Here is a 17,790-nt window from a genome sequence, read left to right as displayed (position 1 = left end):
TCTTATTTTGACTGTAAGATTTCCAAAATGCTGTCTGCATCTTTAAATCCAGCTTGTCCCGTGACAGATGACATTTAAAAGGCTAAATGGATGAAACAGAATAGCTTTCCTGTTATGGGTTTAAAGTCTTGCTGTTCTCTCTCTTACAGTCTGAATGAACTACAAGCATTTCTCAACAAAGTCTGATAATCCTCATTGCAGATTATGCAACAAAACATGGTTTAGACCCTACAAGTGCAAAGCAGAATAGTAAAATCTACATGTAATCTTAAAAACACAATGTAAGCTAGGCAACATAAATAAAAATATGTTTAAATTGTGTAATGAGAAAGAGCTACTGAAGTTCAACAGTGATGATTACAGGATTGTTAATTTATTCAGTTGCAGCCATGACTTGAGTTGGCGCTAAGATATTCTGTTAATTAATTTTGTCTTTATGCCAGAGGGAAAGTGGCTTCCTTTTAAATTGCCTTACTTTTTAAACACCTCACTGATATTGCAGATGCTGAGTTTATTCAGCAACAACTTTCACATTATGTTTTTAGTTCTTTAGCTCACTAATTGATAAAATAGTTTTTTGAAGTTTAGACCACCAGTCATGGCCAGTCAAAGTGAAAATCAGACGACCAGTTGATTTCACAGTACATTAATTGGTTAAGGGGTTTAAATGAGCCCTCGTTGCCTATTCATGGATGGATAAGAAATGTTATGTAGATCTTGGCATGGTAAGAATGTTCTCCTTTTCTTTTTTTAATAAAATGTCTTCCAGACGGGCTCAGGGAAGACCTACACCATGGGGACGGGTTTTGATGTGAATCCGAGCCTGCAGGAGCAGGGCATCATCCCACGGGCCGTTCACCACCTGTTTGAGGGCATCCAGAGCAGGAGGGATCGAGCCCAGGAGATCGGCATCCAGGCACCAGAGTTTAAAGTCAGCGCCCAGTTTTTGGAGGTGGGACACACGAAAAAATTTGATCTAACATTTTGAAAAGTCCTGGATCAATAAATTTGGTTGTTGGTCCATATTAACGCCAACCAGAACATAAAGGAAGCAACAGGATCAGCCTTCTCATCCACAAACAGCATGTGACAGTCTGAAGACAGATGGGCTGTGATGTCTATGTGTGCTTTGTGGGACCTGATTAATGTTTGCCATTACCTCTGACATTATTCCTCATCACTAAGGAGCAGAAGACGGATAAGAGCGAGGAATCAGAGAGAGGGCGGGATGCTTGTGTAGGAGAAATTAGATATATGGCTACTAATCATTTCCTCTGGGGATTTCTGGAGAGCAAATGTGAGGGGCATGTTAGGGAGCGTTCTGTTGTACGTTTGGGCGTGTGTGTTGTGGTTTCTTTAATGATCAGGTTATAATAGAAATCCTAATACAACCAGAAAAATAATAATCTTATACAAACAGCTTCTACTACTTTCATTTTTAGTCTATCCTATTCCTTGATATTGTTGTGTTTTCTTTTTGCTTTTGGGTCAAAAGTTTATCCGTGTTGATGGTAAACAGACACCTAATGTGTGTGTTTGACATTAGGTGGGAACAGCTGAGCTTTCAGTGGCCCTCTGTGACCTTTGACTTGGCTTGTTTGAAAGAGGTCATTATTTTGAATGTTGTTCCTGGAGATTTGTTGTTTTTAGTGTTATTCAGGGTTCCTGTGCAGTCTGAAAAAGTGCTTTTATTATTTTCTAGGTTGTAATGAGCATGGAAAAAAAATAAGTATGAAAAATGTTAGACTTTTTTAGGAAAAAAAATCCCACTAGATGCAGGGTTTTTACATCACGTTAAATTAACATTCTTTCATTAATTTGCTTCATCACGCTTTGATCTTTAACATGCTACAGATCAGTAATGTTGTTTTTGAATCTAGAAAAAAAATAGAATTTTGTGATTTAAACAACTAAAAAGAGGCAGAAACTCTGACAGTAAATACCATAACTCATAATGATGAGTGCCTGTGTGACTTGTCGTAGTTGTACAATGAGGAGATCCTGGACTTGTTTGACGGAAGTAGAGATCCAGAGAATCGCAGCAGGAAGTCCAACATCAGAATCCACGAGGACGCCAACGGCAGCATCTACACCACAGGAGTCACTTCCAGACTGGTGCAGTCAGAGGACGAGGTGGGTCCTTGTTTATATGGGTGGTCTTTTTATAGCCAATCAAACTGGGCAAGAGTTCACCAAGTTTTTTTTTTTTTGGTGAGATTCTATCAGTTTTTTATGTAAAAATGCATCAGTTTTCCATCATTGCTCAGTTAGAAACCATCTTTTGCTTATATACCAAATTTTGTATGATCTTATCACTTTCATGTTTATCCATCAGACACTGCCTGCTGCACAAGCCAAGAGCGTTAGCTGATTGATATCTAAACACATATAGAAGACTTTTTTTAAAATTAAATCTCTTCCTTTTTCTTAATTTCCTACCTCAATGCTGCTTAAATAATTATATTACTCAGTTCCTTGTTTTCCCCCAAAATGGTGATTTCTTAAAGTTTATGTTTTATATATTTTCACTCCACTCTAAAATGTAAATTATTTCACATATTTTTGGAAATACTACAGCACCGTTGCGAAGTACAAAATCATTACTTTATTCTTCAACTGAAAATAAAAAGTAGAAAAAAAATCAGTTCCACAATAATACCATGCCAGTAGTAGTCAGTGATTGTGTGAGGAAAAGACTTCAGATATTATTTTATTGACGTATATTTGTTAATCACAATGACAAAGAGGGCAGGTGGTGATTCTGCAGAATGATCACAGGAATCAAATGACCTTGTCATGATTTGCTGATTCAGTCTGCATTGCTATTTCAATCATTATCCAGGGTGTTGAATAGAGACGAATGATAGCCTTATTTGTTTCAGCTCACCTGGGCTTTAAATTCCCAAAAATATAATCTATTTAAAGACCCTTGAAGATGAATGGATGCTCCTTTTGTGACAAAAGACTTAAAGCAGCAAAACAGGTTGAGGGGGAGAGAATGTGGCAATGAAGGAGCTAGGGAGACAGATGGAGGCAGGATGATTAAAAAGTTAGGAGAGGAAGCACCAGGAGGGGAAAAAAAAACATGGTTGACAGATATTCAAATGAGCAGAGATGGGTTTGAGTTTGGAGACGGCCAGATAACGATTTTTTTTTCTCTAAATGATTAAATAAATATGCAAGGTTTTCAATTCCCCTGGGCAATGGTGATAAGCATTAGCGTAAAATTAGATTTTCTTTTCAAAATTGTGTCTGCTTTAACAATTTTCTCTTCTAATTTTAAATGAAAAGTCTGCAAATGTTCTGTATGTTTGCCGTGTTTTGCAGCTGCTGCAGTGCCTGAAGCTTGGGGCTCTGTCCCGTACCACAGCCAGCACACAGATGAACGCACAAAGCTCCCGCTCACATGCCATCTTCACCATCCATCTCTGTCAGATGAGGGTCTTTCAGCAGCAGCAAATGGTAAGACTGGAGGTTTGGAGTAGAGATGTAGAGAGAGCCTTAAATATGAAAGAGAAATAAGTAAAACATTTTCAAAAAGCATAATTAGGAGGTCTAGCTTAAGGTGTTTATCAGTTACATTGTTTCTCTAAATGAGACTGGGCAGACGGAGAAGACAAAAATAGCATAGATAAATGTGTTTTCATATATAACTGAATAAAATATAATTGTAAGGAGCATGCAAGCTGGTGAAATAGTTACCAGTTTGAAGTAAGATGCTGGAACTCATTGAACTCATTGCTTGCCTTTTGGAGCAGAATGGAGGAGAAGAGAATGGCGAAGTGAACGGCGTAGACTCCTCCCCCATCGCCCAGCCGGAGTACGAGACCCTGATGGCCAAGTTTCACTTCGTGGACCTGGCCGGCTCAGAAAGGCTCAAACGCACGGGGGCCACTGGAGAAAGGGCCCGAGAGGGAATCTCTATTAACTGTGGACTGGTGGGTCAGAAACAAAACAAGATTGGATCATCAGTGCATTTAAACATTTTACTCTGTTTAAATGCTGTTTGGGATCTTCTCCTCTCTGTGTTAGCTGGCTCTTGGAAATGTAATCAGCGCTTTAGGTGATCAGACTAAGAAAGCCGGACACGTCCCATATAGAGACTCCAAACTTACCCGACTGTTGCAAGACTCGCTGGGAGGCAACAGGTACTCAAACTTCAAATGTATCTTCAAATGTAAGAAAGTCTCTCATTTATCTGATATGTCTGAAATGAACTGAGCTGCTGATCCTCTCCCCTATAGCCACACAGTCATGATTGCCTGCGTCAGCCCGTCGGACCGGGACTTCATGGAGACGCTGAACACACTGAAGTACGCCAACCGTGCCCGAAACATCAAGAACAAGGTGGTGGTGAACCAAGACAAGACCAGCCAGCAGATCAACGCCCTACGTGCGGAGGTGGCCCGACTCCAGATGGAGCTGATGGAGTACAAGGCGGTGAGTGATGGATGTTAGGTGGGAGCTGGAGGGGGAGAAGGAGGTGAACCAGAAATGCAAGAAGCCATTTGGATTAAGCAGAAGTGGGAAGAAGATCAAAATGGAAAGTGGCAGGTTGAAGAAGAAGTGATAACGCCTCGTCAGTGTGACGGATACTAAAAAGAGAGCAAAGGAGGTGACAAGATGAATGAAACTGAGGAAACTAACTGGACATAATAAGAAAATGAAACAAGAACTTTGTGGTTAAGCTGAGTAACATATTAATAAAAAAAGAAAAAAACGAACAAAAAAACCCCACAGATTTAATATTAATACCAATTGAACTTCTCAGCATTTGGAATAAAAGGATATGTAACTTGATATATTTTCAAATCATGATCTAAAGTGTGTTGTGTGTATCAATGAACTTCCCATGTCAATTGAAACAGATTTCACTACATTTACAGCAGCAAGGCTTTTGGCTCGGGCACTGTGATATCTCTTCTGTATATAAATTAAAATTTATGACTGTTCTTTGCAAAAATAGATCAAGCTCTTTCAGATTAGAAGGAGCACATCTGTGAACATTAATTTTCACTTCTTGGCACCGACTCTGCTTTTGACTTGGTTCTGGACTTTGACTGACTTCTAATATATGAATATGATTTGATCTAAAGCGTTCCATTGTATCTCTGGTTTTATTGTCAGGGCTGTTGTCCTGCTAAAATATGAACTTTTACCCCAATGTCAAGTTGTTTTGCAGGCTTTAACATTTTTCTCCATCCATCTTAAATCTTTTACCCCCTCTAATGTTCTCTGAGAAACCTGGATTTATACTGAGATTATATTATATTACACACAACTGAACTCAACAAATGAGATAAATTCACACCACAGTTTGATAAGTCTATGAAACAAAATAAAGACCCACTAAAGCATATTAGAGTTTGTTGTTTTAGGTGACAAAAGTATGAAAATAACAACATTTCCATGAAGAAAGTTATAGACTGCAAGAGGTCCTCATGTCACAATGTAACATAGAGATGTTTTTTTAAAATCTATTGTTCTGAATGCAGTCAAGGACCACAAGTATAGAAATATGACATAATAATATCAGAGCCTTTAGGTAGGGGCTACTTTTGTTCAGCTTTGACTTGTGTGACTGAAACAGACAAGCAGTTGTTTAGCTTGAAGTTACCATGGTTACCAAAAGGAAGAGACTCTAGCAAGAAACTGCAAGCTGACCTCTAAGTGGTAAGGGATGTGATGTGACTGTAGTCTAGTAATGGACTGTGGTGTGAGCTGTGACTAGATACTGGCTCTCAGTTTCAGACATAAACAACAGATTTTTTTTTTCCAAACCCAACAATGACTCCTTGAAGAGCCACAGACGATTGCACTCATTCTGAACAATGGCGCAGTGTTCGTTCGGGATGTAGAGCAACAGTGTTTTTTTCCAGCTCTGACTGCTATTCTACTGAAGACCGATTTTGTTTTTATTCACTGCCATGTTTTTGTTTACTTCCATGCAGGGTAAGCGTGTGGCAGGTGAGGATGGGGCTGAAGGCTACAGCGATCTGTACCAGGAGAACGCCATGCTGCAGAGAGAAAACGACTCGCTGCGCCTGAGAGTAAAGGCCATGCAGGAAACCATCGATCATCTCAACACACGGGTGACACATCTGCTGGCCAATGAGGTCAGCACTCTGCTCACCAAGTCAAGTACGTGAATGCAGAGATGCTCTACACCTGAGCTCTGTCTCTTACACTTTTAAGGCCCTTTCTATGTTTACTGGTTAAAAATAATCTAACAAAGTTGACTTTATTTTTACCTGCAGGTGAAGGCAATGAGGAGATTGGAACGCTAATACAGAACTACATCCGAGAAGTTGAAGAACTCAGGTAGGGGCTTAGCTGCAGCTTCCCTAGAGTTGAGAGGAGATGTATGAGCATAAATATCAATAAACCTTCCCACTCTTCCTGCCCTGTTAGATCCAAACTCCTTGAGAGCGAGGCCATGAATGAGTCACTACGTCGACAGGTGGCACGGCTCTCCTCTCGTTCCTCGTTTCCAGCCTCCGCTCTAAGCCCAGCCCCTGGCCATCCCCCTGGCTCTTCCCCTATATCCATGTCCATGGAGGCCGAGATGACAGATGTTCTGCGGCGCGCCAAGTTGGACATCGAGCGGCTGAAGAAGAAGGAAAGACGGCAGAGAAGGCTGAGGTGAAGGAACGGAGACTTTCAAACTGACTACAATTTGCTTTACCTTTCCCAAACTACACAGTTTGAAGAATCCTGTAAATAGATGTAGAGATTTGCAGTTAGCTAATTGAAGCATGGTTACCATTGACAAAAAAGACCAGGAGTTTAATTTTAGTTCTTTTATACACATGTCAGCTAAAAAAACAAGTTGCTGACAATACAGGCAACAAAACAACCTACTTATAATAGCAAAAAAAGGGAGTCTAAAATAATGAGTGAGTGTTCAGCAATCTGATTAAGCTCCTGCAGTTATCCAGACTTCCTCTGATTTTCACTAATCCGTATAAGAAAAGATCTCCTCTGAATCTGGTTTTCCATCTGACCTAAGAAGTAAAATAGAGGAAGAGTTTGAACTTCTCTCTTCAACATTCATTCTTATCCAGTTCTAGATCTGCAGAGTAACACATCATTTTCCATGATTGATTGTAAATGCCAGCCACTTCCTCACTGGATCTCAGGCTCTCAGCTATCAGGTGGGAGAGACAACGGTTGAGCTCTTTATCTCAATCTCTATGTCGGTTATTCTGATTAATAAGAGACGGCAAACCCGCCGGGACCATGGAGTGGTACAAATGTTGATAAAAGAGCTCAATCTCTCTTTAGTTTCACAGAAACGTCTCTTTTCAGGAAAGTTGAAACAGTAAAAATTCTCTGTAATGGCGCTGGGAGACAAACAGGCAATGTTTACAAAAACAAAATGAAGAATTTGCCAGATGATCTGGCTGGACCTCTCAGAAACAAACACGTAGAAAATCCAAACATAAATAAAACCCTTCTAAAATTGAAATAGTGTCTTCAAACACCAAAGCTTTATGTAAAACAATTTCCTAATTTCTCCTGCTCAGCCTGTGATGATTCACCTGTGCTGAATTTTTTAGGCTGAAAGGGATTAATATTCTCTGCAAACATGCGCTCCTTGCCTCACTTTCTCTTTAAGAGATTCATTCAAGTCAATTATGACTCTGGGACTTAGGGAGAGTTGGAGTGCAATCAGTGCTAGGTTGTAATGCTGGCAGGGACACTAAAAGGTTTCACACAGTTATCCACGGGGTCATAAGAGACAAGAGTAGGAATCCAGCAGACTAATTGCTTAGAAGTGGTAGCAGATGGAATTGATGATAAAAATCTGTAAAATAGGAGCAAAGGGGAAAATAAAGCAAGTAATAAAACTTAAGAACCTAATGGGAAGGATAAAAGTTGATGTACTTTAATGGACTTGGCAATTACATTAGAAGGCTTATTTTCTCCTGGCAAAAAAAAAAAAAAGTCGGTATTGCAAAGGTTGCTGGAGCATAAAGCAACCATTTTAGGATCAACAATCACGCAGGGTGATGAAATACATTAATGATATTATTAGGGCTGAAACGATTAATCGTGATAAATCAATTACGGAAATAATTGTCAACTAATTGATTATTTGATAACTGGAGTTTACAGACTAAATAAGAAAAAGGTGATTTACTGAAAAGCAACATATTCAGAGAAGTAACTGAGCCAAAGCTGTACAAAATGTACATACATTTGGCATTTTATAATGAAAGCGCACTTGTCTGAAAATGTCTTTCACCCAAAACTCCTCTATTGGCCTAATTTTAGCTTCACCTGGTTCAAATTTGCCAAAATTAATGCTGTTATTTCATTTTAGACAATAAAATATTTATTTTCTTATTTTAAAAAATCAATTAAGTTATTTGTTTCTTTGCAACTTTTAATTTATTTCTAATATTGTAAAAAAAAAAGGCTGTAGTGGTTAAATGAAAAATCTGTAATGTCTAAATTTTTTTAGCCGATTAATCGTCAGAATAATTGATGGATTAATTGATTACTAAAATAATTGATAGTTGCAACCCTAGATGTTAGGGTTATGTGTTTATTTTATAAAAACCTTTTACCCAAAAACACCTTTCTATCTCCTGCAGCCCAGAGTTGGAGAAAGGTCTCAAGAAACGAGTAAAGCTGCACACTCAGGAAAACGGGGAGAATCGGCGAAGCGGCGAAAATGGACAGAATGGAGAGATCGATTCAGATGACAATTACACCGAGGTGAGGTCTTCGTGCTTTACCATGTCATCGCCATACAGACAGAACATCTTAACTGAAGTGTTTGTCTCTTTAGGATATCATGTCTCCGCTGCAGGAGGAGAGTGGCTGTGAGGAAGATGAAGGCGAAGATGAGGAGGAGGGCAGGGAGGAAGAGGATGATTTTGACAGTGACGAGAGCCTAGTGGATTCAGATTCTGACTCGGATGAGAAAGGTAATGGCAGACTCTACATTCAGTATTTACACTCACAATGAAGACATTTTAATAGTCCAGTATTTAACATGTCAGTTCGGACTCATTGTTTTGGCTGATGGTTGTTTTCAAACTGTGCATCCAGTGCTTAATTAGACTGGAGTTCCAATAATTTCTCAAACCTCCCAACTTGCAGCCAACTTCCAGGCAGATCTTGCCGACCTAACCTGTGAGATTGAGATCAAGCAGAAGCTGATCGATGAGCTGGAGAACAGCCAGCGGCGGCTGCTGATGTTAAAGCTGCAGTACGAGGAGAAGCTCATCCTGCTGCAGAACAAGATCAGAGACACGCAGCTGGAGAGAGACCGCGTGCTGCAGAACCTCAGTGAGTGAGGCTCGGTAATCCTCAATTAATAACCCTTCGGAGCGCCTATTCAACGTTATTACCTGCCTATGCAGTGTCCATGGAAAACTACACTGAGGAGAAGGCCAGCAAGATCAGGCAGGAGTACGAGAAGCGCCTCAAAGAAATGAACCGTGATCTGCTGAAGCTGCAGGCAGCGCAGAAGGAGCATGCACGTCTGCTCAAAAACCAGGGGAGGTACGAGCGGGAACTGAAGAAGCTCCAAACTGAAGTCAACGAGATGAAGAAAGCAAAGGTAAGGGGGTGACGGGAAGAATTATCCTGTCAGAATGGTAAGAGTAAAGAAATGTATTTGAGTTGGCCGCCCTCCCGTCTGTTTGCAGGTGGTGCTGATGAAGCAAATGAAAGAGGAGCAACAGAGAAGGAGGATGGTGGAGGCAAAGAGGAATCGAGAGATTGCTCAGCTTAAGAAGGAGCAGCGGCGACAGGAGGTGAGGAAGCTTTCGCCAAAATTAATGCTGTTATTGCATTTTAGATAATAAAATGTTTATTTTAAAGATTGTGTGTTTGGAGGAGATGTGTCTGCTCTGCGGGTATATTTGTGTCCTCTCTCGAGGACATGGATCAGCTTCACTGGGTTGTACTGTAGTTATCAGTCTTTAATATTTTGCATATGCATTTAAATATTTGCGCCACTGCCAGAAATAGAAGAAGCTTTGAGATACGAGAGCCAATATTTCACAACATGCAATGTTTAAGCTGACTTACCAAAGAATCTTTTGGGAAAGGGAAGGTAGAAAGCCTGAAGAAAAAATAAAAGCAAAGCTGTAAAACACTTAAAAATGGGGGTTTATGTGCAATCATTTTACATTCTGCATTTTGTTCCTCACATTAGCACATATTCTAAAAATATTACCTTCCCATTTTGGTTCTGTTTGTTTCTTAGGAGCATGAAACCGTACACAGTGATGCTGTAGGCCTCAGTCCTAATCCTTTTATTTAGGGATTTATCTTAAGCCTTAAATTCCTTCTTGATCAGTACTTTGTGAACTTGTTGTGTGAAAAATAAACACTTTGCGCTACGGAACATAAATAAAATTTAAATAAAAGAAAAAAGCTGTCTATGAACTCTAAATGATGCTGAGGCTTGTATTACTCTGATGCCATCAGTACCAGATTCGGGCGCTGGAGTCTCAAAAGAGGCAGCAGGAGCTGGTGCTGCGCAGGAAGACCCAGGAAGTGACGGCCCTGCGGCGCATGGCCAAGCCCATGTCGGACCGCGTGGCGGGTCGAGTTGCCCGCTGGAACCAGACGCCTCCAGTTACGGACTCCGGAGCTGATTTGTCGGCCAGCACAGCGGCAAGCAGCTCCGAGGCAGAGACTGCGAGGACCGTGAGCGGGCTGGTGCGCCAGTGGAACAACAAGAACAACGCGTATGGATACATGGCGGAGAGCGAGGGGAGTATGGATGGAACACGGGTGATTAGGTAAGTAGTTGTCTTGTCTTGCTGCATAAATGGGGCTGAATCTATGCAGTGCAGCAGTATTCATCTCCCCTTCCTGTCCAACCTTTCCACCTTTTGTCTCGCTACAACCACATACTGCTGTATATTTCATCAAGGTTGTATGCATTGGACCAAGTAGTGCTATTGTGAAGTTGAGGTTTATTTAAAAACAGTTTCATGAATACAAAATTTAACGTGTTGTTTTTATGTCCTCTTAGATCTGATGCCACTGAAGAAAATGCAGTGAAATTCAATACTTAGAAACAAAACAGTTTCATCATTTGGGGATGTTTTTCTTCATTATAACTTTGCAACAGCAGGAAGAAGCTGCAGAGGAAGCCAGTGGGCCTGGGCAGCACCGCACCTGCAGGCAGAGCCAACAACTTCTCCAAGTCTGCCCGTCTAAAGTGGCAAACCCTTGAGCGTCGCATCATGGACATCGTCATGCAGAGAATGACCATCTCCAACGTGGAAGCAGACATGGATCGCCTTATCAAGGTGTGGGAAGGCGATTTTAATGTGTTTAGATAAAGGGGATTTTTTTTCCTTTGTTGGAGTTATCTAGCCACCAGATGAGATGAGCTGTCATTAGAAATTAGGCATCAGATTGAAAATAAAGGTGGTAGCAGCTGTTTTGACTCATTCCTGTCAGTAGATAAGAACTGAAACCACTGTGAGGACCTTTGTTCCTCTTCTTCCGACATGTTAAAGTGTGTGAGTAAAAGTAGCTCTCTGCTGTGGTCACTCTAAATAGCAACAACTTAAGACTAAAACCAACAAAGGTGTTTAAGTATTTGTCAGGCCCAATGAAAAATGGATGTGAAACAAACTCCAATTGGTTTTATTGTTTTAGTTAATTATGATTAATTTCTGAATGCCTGTGCTGTTTGTGTTTTTGATGAGTCAGAAACGAGAAGAGCTGACAATGCAGCAGGAAGCTCTCTCACATAAAAGGGAGATACTGATGGCCGACGGAGAGGGGCCAGAGGCGGAGGACCGCCTCCTTCAGGAAGTTAACGAGGAGATCGAGGTGCTGAATGCCAACATAGACTACATCAATGACAGTCTGTCGGACTGCCAGGCCACCATCGTGCAGATAGAGGAGACCAAGGTGAGAAACATAATTACATGAAAACACATCTCTGTGTGTGTAGTGATGTGATTCCTTCATTGATGTGAGTGTTGTTTTTAATCAGGATGAACTGGACTCGGTGGATACCTCAGTGGTGATCAGCTCCTGTTCCCTGGCTGAAGCACGCCACCTGCTGGATCACTTCCTGAAGGCTTCCATTGATAAGGTGAGTTAACATGTGGCAAAACGGAAGCACAAAGACAAGTGAACCAATTCCTAAACCTTTTTATAGTTGCCTGTGTTGCATGTTGCAGTTGTAAAGAGTTCCTTGTATGTCATCTAGTGGCATCTCTTTGTACTACAGCCAGGTTTCATACTTGAATATTAAAAGCTAATGTTATAAAATTATATTGCTAAATTTTCAGCTATGGTTCAGGTTTATCGGAGGTTTGAAAAGTATAAAACGTTGTATTCTTTATTGATAATTAAGGATAAAGTTGTATTTCCAAGCTATTCTATATTGGATTATTTTGAAAGACAAATTTTCTCTTGCAAGAAAAGTGCTAAACAAAGTATTCATGACCCTGGCATTGATTTACTTCCTTAAAACCTTCCATGCGTTTGTTTTTTAGCTGCTGATTATAATGACTGGTCATGTCTGAGAAAGAAAGGCTCCACATAAAGTTCTACATTTCAGTCTGTACCTTTGGAGAAAGTTTGAAGCACGTAGTTTGAAAAGTTTGACCCCAATTAAAACATTCAAATGAAAGTTATTAAATCTGTCTATTTCTTTCTCTGTCTGTGTGATTGTATAGAGCTTACAGGTGGCTCAGAGGGAGGCGCAGGTACGACTGCTCGAGGGTCAGCTGAGGCAGACTGATGTGATCGGCTCGTCTCACAATCACATGATCCTCGACGCGCTGCGAGAAAAAGCAGAGTGCATCCCTGAGCTCCAGGCTCTCATCCACAACGTCCAGCAAGGTAAGAGGATATTTTTTTTTGCTTTTGAATGCAAGAAGAAAAATAAACAAAATAAAATGAGGGAAAAGTCACATGTTTTTTATTGCGTTTGGTTTGCTTTATTTCTCCTTATCATTTTAGGAACAGTTAAAGCATTACTCTTAAGAGTTGTTGTGTTCAAAATGTTTAGTTTAGATCAGCAACCAGAACATATTTGGATTTACTTGCCGTTCAAGCCTCCTCTTGAAACTTTGGTTGTGAAGCTCAGGAATGTGTCTAAAAATCACCATCAGTCAAACCCTGCACTGCCTTTCACCCAAAGATTGTTTAATTTATACAAACCAAAAATTTAAAAATGTATTAGTGGCCTAAAGATTAAGATGAATTCTTAACATTTTGCTACGTCTCTGCATCAAATTTTGATGTTTTATCAAAATTAACAGGACAACACAGACCATACACAGCTTTAAAAATTTTACGTGTACAAAAATGTAAAAATAACTCTAACATGCATTTGTATTTAGATTACTTTACTCTGATGAACCTAAATAAAATCCAGTGCAACCACCTTTGGGCACCTAATTATTGAAGACTTCTCCTGTGTGTAGTCTAATTGAGTAATAAATTCAGCTGTTCTGTGAATGCCTGAGTTAACAAACAGCATCATAAAGACCAAGGAACACAGCAGATAGGGTAGAGATAAAGATGTTTAAAGCATGTTTAGGTTATAAATCCCAAGCGCAGAACATCTTACAGAGCACTGTTCAATCCATCTTATGAAAATAGAATGAGCATGGCTGAAAACTGAATATACTGAAAACCATGTTGGCTCTATTCGAGCACATTAGCATGTGAACATGAAACATCAAAGAAGGATATTTCACCACTAAGGCTGTCACCTTGTTTGTCTGAACATATTATTTGTCCCATGCTGTCTGCATTGTGTTGAAGTTTAAATTGTGCACATCCTGAAGAATCTTCACTGTTTACTGTGAGCTTTTGGGTTTTGTGCTTTGTTTGTTTTCAGAAAATGGTTACGCCAGCACGGACGAGGAGCCCTCTGAGTTCAGCCAAGCCTCTGACAGCAGGTGAGCTGTTAGCATCTCCACCTTCCTAGTCATCTAAAAATCTGAAAGCACACTGCTAACATTTTTTGGTATTGATTATTTTGTCTTAATGTGGAAAATGCATTAAATCATTTGTAAAAGTTATGCAACATCTGTTTATATTGTTTCACCTTTCTGTGATTCTATTAGTGTTTCACAGATGAAGGAATCCAACAGCCAGGATGACTTTAAAGTAAAGGTAAAAATCTTTATATAGAAGAACAATATCACTTTGTATTGGTGCTTGAGGCTTTTGTCTGTCTGCTTTCACTGCTTGAAACCACAAGGAGGCAGTAGAAGCAAACACTTAAACCTTGATGTTAGAAAACCATTAGCGTTGACGCAGATCTTCTGTTTATGTTAGACTTTGGTGTTTTTATTCAGCATTAATATTTATTTGCTAAGCAGCTTATGCTTCCTTGTTTTCACTCATTTCCTTACCAAACATGCATTGGAATCATTTTTAGCATTCATTTTTGTATTATATCTTTTGATATTTTGTCATCCCACTGTCCTCCTTTCTGGTTCTTTTTAACACAATGGCTTCACTTAATTCACCCAGATGGAGCCTCGCCTCTCGGCCCAGATGAAGGCGGTGTCTGCGGAGTACCTCGGTCCCATCCTGGATCCCTCATCAAGCAGCAAGCAGCAGCACATCACTAAGTCCCTAGCCTCACTGACTGACATCCAGGAGGATGGCTTAAGTCTCATTCCAGGAAGTCTGGCACTGAGCGTTCCCCTCCGGGACCCTTTTCACAGGGAACGAGCGTCCCGCACAATCAGCCTTCCTGTCAGAGGACACACTTTGTAAGTCATGGAGAAGTAAACTGTGGTGATTAATTGTTAATCTTAGGGGTGACAGGACCAGCCTAGATGAATGTTTGAAATTACTCTCACGGTCCAGGTGGAATGAACTTCTTAAAGACTACAGACCTTTTTTGTTCAGAAGATTCCCCAACCAGACTTTTGTGACAGATTCACAAAATTCTTGTTTGTAATATCTTGTTTGTAAATCTTTGTGCTGCAAATACTAATTTCTATAAGAAAATGTAAAAAACAAGCATTCCAAAACATTTTTCTAGTCTTCTGGTTGTGAGTGGCTGTTAACTCATGATCCAAACTTGGTATCTAATGTTTATTTGTAGTTTTTGCCATTTACGGTCTCAATTCTTTATAACTTCCTTTACTGAAGATGTTGCTGTGATGAGGCAATACACGGAGTATATCAGGGAACAAATCTCACTGGTTTTTGAGCAACTGGAATAGAGTTAAATTAGATGTCATGCCCAGTTTCAACACTCGCCACCAGTATTTGTTCTTTTTCTGCCAACTTTAGCTGAAAAAGTACTACTTTGAGTTCTCAAAATCCCCATGCACATATTGCTTCTTAGCTCTGCAGCACAATTCTTTTGTTCAAATAGTACTTGCAACCCTAATAGTTAATAACATTTCTAATGAGTACCACTAAAGATGATAGCCAAAGAATGGCCAGATCGTCATACACCTCTTGAAATGTTGAAGAAAATACAGTTTTCTTTCAACCAACTTCTTACAGCTGTTGAGCACCGTCTCACTTAATTTCCAAACATATCTCTTATATTGATAATGGTTAACCTTAAGACTTCTTTCCCCAACAACAGTTTCTACTCTGAAGGTGGTAATCAGCAGGGTGCGATTGTGTTTAAGTATATTTTATGACCATCTGACAAGAAAATCTCACATTTTTGAGTTGTTTTTGACTGGCTACTTAAACTGAAAATCATCTAATTCCAGCTGCGATTTTATTTTTAATTTCCTGGTTTAGAAAACACCCACCGACTGAAATGGTGTCTTATATTTGATCCATTTCATGTCTCGCCAGCACCTTTGCAATCTGTTGAAATTCAGTTAAGATTTTTTCTGTTGTCTGTGTCTTAGTCCCAGGCAGTCTCGAGGTTATGACACTTCCCCCATTACAAGAAGGAAATCTTACGACCGTTCGTACAGGTACGCATGATTTCAAGATCGGATGGAGACCCGATTACTGAGTAATGTAATTTAGCTCAACTGTTTTCACTGACTGATGCTATTATTTCTTTAATTCCTCATCAGGCCCACTGATGTCTACACTCCCCCCTCCTCACCTCCTTTAAGGACAAGGAATGATCGCAACGTCTTCTCCAGACTGACCAGCAACCAAGCGCAAGGTTCTGCTCTGGACAAGTGAGTACCGTCCTGCACAGAGACCCGAACAGACGCTGTGCACTTTTTGCACCCACATTCTTCTTCACCTGCTATATGTGTTGTCAGGCTTTATAGATGCATTAAATGCAATGCCTTTGGAGAGCAATGTAGAATTGAATCCCACTTCCACACTTTATTTCCTCCCATTAGTGTTGAGTGTTGCAGAAAGTACAGAAAGCTATGTTGGAAAGGCTTTAAGATACTGAAAAAATCAGATCAGAAGAATTTTGCAATGCTGAAAATATTGTGGGAGAACAGGTTAATGTTATTGTATAAATTGGCAAACAGAATGTAAAAGTGACAGATGCAATGTAGCTCCTTCCCAAACTATTAATCTCCCTTAAACCTTTTCATATTTTGTCTCATTGCAACCAGAAACATTAATGAAGTTTGTTGGGATCTGATGTGATAAACATCAGATCACAACAAATCTGATGTGATCAGATATGCAACAAAGTTCCGAAACTTTGTTGCGTAAGTTTAGCAATAAAGTTCTAAACTTATGTGATTTTTATTCATAAAAATCAAAAAACTGTATTTGCTTCTTTGAACATCAAAATTGAGGTCTATTTGATTTCAGTCCTGGGTTTTCCATGATTATATTTTTAAGGTCTTCTTCTCAATATTCAGGTCTTTTGCAACTACTAACTACGCTAGTTTTCATCTAGAATTGCTATTTAGATCCATTTATCTTTCTATCAACTGTGCCCAACTTCCCCGTTTCAGCCAAAAAAAGAATCCTCTCAACAACAAAATGTCACCACCATTTTGGTCTAATGTAACATGCGCATTTTTCAGATTTTTTTTTTTGTAAAAGTGTTCTTTGTAAATCATGTATCCTTTCTTTTTAAATTTATACTTATGTAGTACATTGTACATATGTTCTATAAATATTAACAAAATACATTTAAGTTTGTGGTTGTAAAGTAACAAAATTTGAGAAAATTTAATGGGTATTTATGCATTTTCAAGTCACTTTCTTTTTGTTTTTTTGAACAAGATTATGCACAAAAATATGAGTGATCTTGAAAATGTAAATGAAACCGTCCCAAAATCTGCATTGTGCAGTAGGTTTGAAGTTGTCTACTATATTTGTGTAACAGTGTTAACATTTAAAAGTGTAAAAAGACACTTCTTGCAATGCAATTATTTAGTTTCATCAAACTGAGGAGGTGAGGTCTTATGGGACTAATGTCAGCTGAAGGAGAGCCCAGTCAGAAATGAGTACTTGTTTCCCTTCCTGCTCACAATCAATTCCAACATCCTACTCTGACAAATGTCAGTGGTTAATTTCAGCCAGCATTTGCAGGTTTATTTTTTTATTTTTTTATTCTCCGTCTGTTATTAAGTTGTTGAATATCCTGGCTTTATAGAACCCTAATTGCTAGCAAGATTGCTTTGAGGAATCAGTCAGGGTGTCGGGTGTGTGTGTGTGTGTGTGTATGGTATGTGTTAATAATGGCTGACTTTGTGTGTGCTGGAGCCTGTGGCTCCTCATTATCTGGACCAGGGGTAGGTAAATGGGATGGCACTTGTCATGTGCTCGTGCAGCTGTTGTTGATGGAAGCCATTTTGAGTTAACACGGCGTGAGAGGGTGTTTATGTTTAAGGTCTCTTATAAGGTTGCTCCAGGAAAATACTCTTG

General features: G+C 39.7%; 1 protein-coding gene across 6 annotated transcripts in view; it reads left to right on the top strand.

The window, feature by feature from the left end:
- kif21b (kinesin family member 21B) overlaps positions 1 to 17,790 on the top strand; it is a 70,509-nt gene that overhangs the window by 25,102 nt on the left and 27,617 nt on the right. For 4 of the 6 annotated variants that reach the window (XM_023324955.1, XM_023324951.1, XM_023324953.1 and 1 more), the window contains exons 3-26: positions 770 to 952; positions 1,984 to 2,133; positions 3,328 to 3,462; positions 3,759 to 3,938; positions 4,033 to 4,148; positions 4,245 to 4,440; positions 5,952 to 6,141; positions 6,258 to 6,321; positions 6,412 to 6,642; positions 8,601 to 8,724; positions 8,798 to 8,936; positions 9,112 to 9,300; positions 9,375 to 9,574; positions 9,663 to 9,770; positions 10,450 to 10,766; positions 11,102 to 11,282; positions 11,692 to 11,895; positions 11,981 to 12,082; positions 12,672 to 12,837; positions 13,844 to 13,904; positions 14,073 to 14,121; positions 14,485 to 14,729; positions 15,840 to 15,908; positions 16,014 to 16,124. In XM_023324955.1, the coding sequence (XP_023180723.1) occupies positions 770 to 952; positions 1,984 to 2,133; positions 3,328 to 3,462; positions 3,759 to 3,938; positions 4,033 to 4,148; positions 4,245 to 4,440; positions 5,952 to 6,141; positions 6,258 to 6,321; positions 6,412 to 6,642; positions 8,601 to 8,724; positions 8,798 to 8,936; positions 9,112 to 9,300; positions 9,375 to 9,574; positions 9,663 to 9,770; positions 10,450 to 10,766; positions 11,102 to 11,282; positions 11,692 to 11,895; positions 11,981 to 12,082; positions 12,672 to 12,837; positions 13,844 to 13,904; positions 14,073 to 14,121; positions 14,485 to 14,729; positions 15,840 to 15,908; positions 16,014 to 16,124 (3,710 nt within the window). The remainder of the gene's footprint in view (positions 1 to 769; positions 953 to 1,983; positions 2,134 to 3,327; positions 3,463 to 3,758; positions 3,939 to 4,032; positions 4,149 to 4,244; positions 4,441 to 5,951; positions 6,142 to 6,257; positions 6,322 to 6,411; positions 6,643 to 8,600; positions 8,725 to 8,797; positions 8,937 to 9,111; positions 9,301 to 9,374; positions 9,575 to 9,662; positions 9,771 to 10,449; positions 10,767 to 11,101; positions 11,283 to 11,691; positions 11,896 to 11,980; positions 12,083 to 12,671; positions 12,838 to 13,843; positions 13,905 to 14,072; positions 14,122 to 14,484; positions 14,730 to 15,839; positions 15,909 to 16,013; positions 16,125 to 17,790) is intronic. The other 2 variants (XM_023324952.1, XM_023324950.1) reach the window with 1 other exon arrangement.

Source organism: Xiphophorus maculatus, chromosome 20, assembly GCF_002775205.1.
Source record: "Xiphophorus maculatus strain JP 163 A chromosome 20, X_maculatus-5.0-male, whole genome shotgun sequence".
NCBI lineage: Eukaryota > Metazoa > Chordata > Actinopteri > Cyprinodontiformes > Poeciliidae > Xiphophorus > Xiphophorus maculatus.
The sequence above is the reverse complement of the archived record's forward strand: the minus strand, read 5'-3'. Positions and strand labels throughout refer to the sequence as shown.